Source organism: Etheostoma spectabile, chromosome 4 (genome assembly GCF_008692095.1).
Source record: "Etheostoma spectabile isolate EspeVRDwgs_2016 chromosome 4, UIUC_Espe_1.0, whole genome shotgun sequence".
Classification (NCBI taxonomy): domain Eukaryota; kingdom Metazoa; phylum Chordata; class Actinopteri; order Perciformes; family Percidae; genus Etheostoma; species Etheostoma spectabile.
This window is the reverse complement of record NC_045736.1, coordinates 216,212-222,978: the sequence shown is the minus strand read 5'-3', so window position 1 is coordinate 222,978 and position 6,767 is coordinate 216,212. Positions and strand designations below refer to the sequence as shown.

The following is a 6,767-nucleotide window of genomic DNA, read 5'->3' as shown; positions in this document are numbered from 1 at the left end:
CAAATGTGTTCTCGTCCTTATGAGGACCTCATAGCCATGAGGGCCAATGACGGGCGCTTCTACCATGTTTAACTGGCTTCCTGCACATGCCTTGGCATCTTAGCCTTCAATGTCGGGTTTGCTCTTTCCAAACATTACACTGTGGGAATTGGAGGATAAACTGGATCCGAAGGCATGAGTGATTCCCAGGGAATGTTTGACTTATTTAGTAGTTTGTTTTTTAAAAATGTGTGCCATTAGTCTGACCCTGGATTTGCCTGGGGACCCCATACCTCGGGATGAGTTCATTTTTGAGCATTTCACCACGTTGTGCGCCTCTTTCGGGGAATGGATATCTACCCACCTAGAGAACCTGTCTACCATCACCAGAAGATACCTTTTCACCATTACAACATTTGCTGCGCCATATTCAGGATAATCTAAATGATTATCTGGAAAAAACAAGCTGTGGGGATGGGTACGCTCACTGGAGTGTGGTGTATGGGTTTCGTGAAATTATGCTCTTTTTCCACCACAACCTGCATTCCTGACAAAAATGTGTCACAATGTCCCTCAAAATTGGTGGTGCACACCACAGCTCAGACAGATCAGGAGAGTCGTTTTCTGTCCTGCATGTGTGGTCGTGTGCGCAGTACAACATTCTGCACCATCTCGGCTGATGCTGCTATCTTTCCGTGCTGAGACCTCCATATCCCATCTTTGTCTTTTGTGGCGCCGCTCCGCTGCCACTGATTACATTCATAGATCCTGGACTGTATCAGCCTTAGGAGGGTACATCAGTACATTCGTCTCCCCTTTTTTCTGGAAAATAAAATGGCATTGAGGAAAAAGCAATTGTTTACAGAAAAATCAATATGGAAATGGGAGTGAGGAGTCTGGGGAGGTAGTGTCTCTTGCCCTTGCAGGCACTTTTGAGGTCAGAGAGGCGGCCTCGGACTTGTTGGCCATAGGGAGGGGGGCGGTTTGAGGGGGGTTTTTGAGACAGCGATGAGTTTGTGGTATAGTCAGGGAATGTGAGCGGCTGTATCCGTGTTGAGGCCAGAAAAGACAGCAGTCTGCAAAAACAAAAAACAATGTGAGGGGATTATGACTGTTGGGGGTTCTGTGAGACTGTCATTTGTTTTAGGCTTTGATGGGCTTGGGATTTTTAATTCTTCAAGTTGTTTCTTTAACATTGAGTGGTAGTCCCTTTTTTAATTCATCTTCTTGTTGCTCTGCCCCTTTTGGTGTTTTTGGACAGGAAATGACGCACATTCTCTGCCCATGTGCATCGGTCATTGTTTTGCAGGCCCTAATACTACTCCTCCCTAACTGTGTTCTGAAAAAACTGCGCTGTGTGGGTAATCCCCCCTAGACCCAGCGGGGAAAACAGCGCCACGTGGCGTGGGGAACTGTGGTCCCCACGGGCTCGGCCGAGCAGAGCACGCTGCCAAATCTTTTTGCCTCTATTGAATACTAGGCTCAAAATTTTCATCAACTTAGTCTTTTTTAAATCATGCCATGCTGAGCATGATTCCCCAAAGCTGAGGAGGGTATAATGCGGTGCAGCAGGTCGCCGCAAATGCCCATAGGGGGTGCATGGAGGGTTGAGATTGCAGGCCAACTGAGGCGATGCGAGGGGGGAACAGTTGGGTGGTCCAGCCCCCTCTGGTAGGCAGCTAGCACAATGAGCGTTCTTTATCTGCTCCCATTACTTCCCAATACTGCTCTGAGATCTCCAAAAACAGCAGCTGAACTCCTGCTGATAAGGACTTAATGAAACGATGAGGAAGGAAATGCTCAGACCTCCTGGTCAGGGAGGGGAAGTTTGACACAGAGAATCTAAGTCACCAAAACTGTAAGGGTTTGTAAACGTCAACAGTCCCTCCCTCCTCCTATGGGTCTGGAAGTGGGCATTGTAGCCCAGCCTCTGGGTGTGGCGCGTCTGCTCTCCCTCATGAGACATGTACGTTAGCGCAGCTGCTCTTGCTGCTTTTTTTATCTCTATGAATCGTTTGTTAGTTTTTTCCCTTATGCTAGTGGATCTTCGCAGCAAGAACTCGTTCAGGGCCGTCCTCGTTGGAAATTGACTCTTAAATGTGGCCTGACAAAAAAACGGTCTTGAGGGAACTTTGTGATCTGATCGGGGGCCTGGTTTATGTCGTTTTTTCTTCCCTAGAGCGGAGCTTCTGTAGTGTGGCTCACTTAGCCCTGCTGTCTGTCTGGACTGTTCGATCATTCCTATTCCTGAGTCTTGGTAGGTTAGGTACTTATGGTGAGGTGGACTGGGTGCTTTTCTGACATGTGAAAATGCTACTGGATTTTGTTGGGCAAAAAGACGCTGAATATGGGGTACTAGCTTGCTGGGGCGGCGGGGACTGCTAGACCTGGTTTGTGGTGGAGCCGCGCTGCTCCCACTGGCGCCTTGGACTGTACCATTAAATTTAGATAACATTTAAATTCCTGTACGCGGCCCTCTAATGCGGTATCACGTAAGGGTGCCTGTGGTACGGTCTATTGTAATGCATGGCGTAAATGGGCAGTTACACACTGGGGCTGGACTGTGGGTTTGATGCCGTTGGGACTGTACTACGGGCGTGCAGGTGGAGCGGGAAATTCTTAGGTTCTTATATCTGGAGAAAAAAGGGTTTGTTGGGGGGGGCCGCTCAGGGGCATGCGGGGTTTTCTGCGCAACGGTTTATTCTGGTTCAGCTTCTTCTCAGTTGAGTGAATTTTGTATTTGGTTTTGTCAATCCCAATGTTCTGTAGCATTTCGTAATTTTCAACACCACCCATAGTTTCTCTTCTGCGCTTCATATCCTTCTGCTTTGGTTTGTCAATTAAACATTTTCTTTTCTTTCCTCTGACTGCTCTGCCTTTCCGCATGACTCCAACTGTACTTTTTTCATACTACATATTTCATATCCTTTTCCGGGGGCGCGGCCCCTTCTCCCTCAATCCATCCTCTCCTACTCCCATTCGGTCATCAACTATCTTTTGCATACTTTCTCCTCTCCTTTTACTGCATACTTTTCACTGCCCCTACAACACTTTACATAAGGGGTCGTCATTTTTCACAAAAATAAGCAGTGGAAAAAATCCAACAAGCCAACCACAACAAAAATCACACATGCAAACAACGAACAACTTTTCATTAAGACTCATATAGACGGCCTTTGAGGTAATCTCTATATCTTTACAACTTAAAAAGTGCCACCTCTACTCCTTCGCACTCAAATACACTTCGCGGTGGACTCGTAATATTACATGACAATCTGTTAACTGCAATCTTTTCAGGATGTTCAACACGAACACAAGGGTGGCAATCACAATCACTCATCTGAAAACTATTGTCCTTAGCAGTCTCACTCGTACAACAATCTGGACGTATTTCCTCCTGACGTATTGTCCCTTTTCCTATCCTACCGCCACCCGTATTATCCCAATTCTCTTACAACTCTTAGTTGTTTTCTTCGTTAATAACGATCAGCACTGCCCCAACATTTCATCTGTTTATATCCCTTAATTACGCCACATTCAATCAATACTTTCGCTTTTAAAACAACACTTACGGACAGTGAAAGGGATAACATCAATTGTAGTTCAGCTCCAATAACAGAATTTTGATTTTAAACGGCTTATGACTACCTTTTTTGTTGAGAGCTCCAGTGATCACACCAACGAGCGTCTCAGTGTAGTCAGTATCGCCGCTCAGTCCCCTGTAACGGGCTGAGGGATGTCAGTCCGGTGGCTAGCTGAACCGGACCGGTGGACACAATGACCACGGTCCAGTTGGATTCCCCTGGTACCAATTAAGTATCACGTCGGTGGGGTCACCATTATTGTTTTGGGGAATCCTTCTAATAATGACGAATGAACTCCATGAGGAATTAAACAGCGTTTTTATTGTGGCAACAGATGAAATGCGTTTCCGAGGCAGTTACCACAGGCAACGGACCGATGGAGACTGTCTGAGTACAGAGGTCCACCAAAAGGCACTTAAAAATGATTGTGCTCAGCGGTATATTGATTCCCTGTGGTGGATGATTGGTCAGCGCTATAGTTGATGGGTTACACTCTCTGCTCTGCCTCGTCCTCTTTTTACCTTATTTTCAGTTATCATTACCTCAACCAGACAGCATGCGTCCAAATCCTCCTTCAGTTGTGTATGTCCATGATTCGGAGTTAGTCAGACCAGTCTGAACTTCAGTGTCTCTGGCCCACCATCTCCTCTTCCTGTTGCTCACGTGTAGCTTATCTGACTATAGAAGCCCTGTGCTGTCTCTCCCATCCTACGCTGTAACCAGCTGCAAAGCATAAGTATAATATGCACATACACACACATTTATTTAGGTCTTTGGTAATTAGTTCTATAATTAAGCCAGCTTTTACGTGCAGTTCTGAGGTGCCCTGTTCATCACCACCTCATAATGGATTAGTTCCTTCCCACCATGCATTCAATATCAAGTTTGGTACAAAAGGTACACTACTGCCACATTGTATGAGTTTGACAACAGGGACGAATATATAGGCAACACCAAAGTGCAGTTGAAATTTACCGGATCCTAAGGCGACTGGCTGTTGGTAATGTCGACGGCGGCTAGCGTTAGCTAGTTCTAAACTTGGAAAAGTCGAACAACAATCCCCGTCTAAGAGGCGTGTTTCACTTCAGATCTTTGAATGATCTTGGTTACGTCGGCTTTGAGAAAAACGGCTCCGCGATAACAGGACAAATTGTACCCACTCTCCACCTAGCTAGCTAACCATCAGCTAGTCTAGCGTCGCTAGCGTATAACCGGTATTGCTAGATATATCATCTCTCTCTTTAAAATATTCTATTAGGGATGGCCGAGAGTACTCGGGTTGAAAAACGTAGTATCGTGTTGGATATAAAGCACTTTTGCCGAGTAAACAAGATTATACGAGTAATAGAGAATATCCGTGCGCGGATTGAATAAGTCATCCATCGGACTGTGTCTCCGTTCTGGTGATAGGACTAGTCCCAGCGCCATCACCACTAACTATTCTAACCGTGATCACAGGTAGTCACAGTGCCTCTCCCTTACACTATCTCGTTGTAGGCAGTAGCCCAGCGCCCTCACTACACGAGGATTCTGGTAACGTGGGTATTGTTCAACATGTTGATGGTAGATGGGTCGAGTTGCATCTATGCCGTGGAGTTTTTTTTGTTGTTTGTTTTTTTAAAACTTCGCTGGCTCCAACAGTTTTTTTGAGTTGTACTGAACTTTCTTGCTGTGTTTTATAAAAAAAAAAAAGGGGTTGCGGGGGTATGATATTAAATAAATGTGTTATCCATTAATTAAGATACACCACACAAACACACATTCCACGCTGTCAGTAAAATAGTTTTCAACTCAGCCAATAAATATACAATTTCTGATAAAACCCAAATCAATTGCATGATTAAGAAACATACCGGTTTAAAGCCCCGCCCTATTTCGATATGACAAACCTTGGACCACTTCCTAGTTTTTTTGGTTTAAATTACTACCACTTATGGGTTAGGCCACCGCCCAGTCACCTAGTTAACCCCACAAGATCACGCGATACAGATAATTCATGTGTAAACAGATACAGGAACAGTACAGATTAAGCTGTACTCGTCATCCCTAAAAATATCTATCATACTGGTAGTCTGTCTATATGTCTAGATATATATATAGGCTATTACATGTGATAGTATGTATTATCTATAATCTGTTGCTGAACACTCTTCTAACACTGTTCTCTCTATCTCTCCTGGAACTCTCAATGGTGCTCCAAGCTGGCTGGGCCTATACGTACTCTTGTGACGCATGCAATGCATTGTGGGAGTGAAAAGCAAACCATCTGTAAAATAGGACCTACTTTTCGTTATGTATTTTAGTATGTGATACTTTCAATATCATATACAGGATAACAGTTTGAATGTTTATTACCAACAATCAATAAGTGCAAATTCGTTGGAAAATTCAACCTGCAACATGGGCTTTAACTCAAAGATATTTTAACAGAAAACTAAACAGTTTTTTACCCCCCCGCAGATTATGGGTGGCCGCTTCCCTCTGAACTCTGTCCAATCTGGATCTACCTGGACGTCCTGTTCTCCACGGCGTCCATCATGCACCTGTGCGCCATCTCTCTGGATCGGTACATTGGCATACGCAACCCGATCCACCACAGCCGCTTCAACTCCCACACCAAGGCCCGCATCAAGATCACGGCGGTGTGGACCATCTCAGTCGGTAGGAACACACACTCACACACACACATACTCAGACACACATACACACATACTCAGGCACACACACACACAAACACACACCTCCTGGGCACTGACTTACACCATCCTGTTTCATGGCCAGAATATGAAAACTCTGCGTGTGTGAAAGGTGGCAACAGCCAAATTCTGCATGGATTGTTGGGTAATTTCCTGTAGTTAACTTTATTGTGAATCCATATTGATACATGGGCCGGGTCAACGTTTGCGAGAGGCCGGATTTGGCCCCCGGGCCTTGAGTTGGACATGTGCATTAAACCGACAGAGGCAAGAACTGTCAGGAAGACCCATTAAGGACAGACAAGGAGTCATAAACAGGGAAGGGGGCTAAATAATTCACCAAATTTAACCCCAAGTTCAACCAAAAAAATGATGGTTTGCAGTTTCTGACTGTCTTCCATCAGAGTGCAGTTTGTCTTTCATATCATACAGGAAGAAAACCATTAACCCTCATGTTGTCCTTGGGTCAAATTGATCAGTTTTCCTGTATCAATGTTCTTTTTAATTA

At 45.0% G+C, this 6,767-nt stretch overlaps 1 protein-coding gene across 1 annotated transcript in view; it reads left to right on the top strand.

Annotated features, from left to right (window-relative positions):
- The window catches only part of htr2aa (5-hydroxytryptamine (serotonin) receptor 2A, genome duplicate a), a 121,073-nt gene that overhangs the window by 74,990 nt on the left and 39,316 nt on the right, over positions 1–6,767 (top strand). Inside the window, exon 2 of the mRNA XM_032512768.1 lies at positions 6,024–6,224. Coding sequence (XP_032368659.1) covers positions 6,024–6,224 — 201 coding nt within the window. The remainder of the gene's footprint in view (positions 1–6,023; positions 6,225–6,767) is intronic.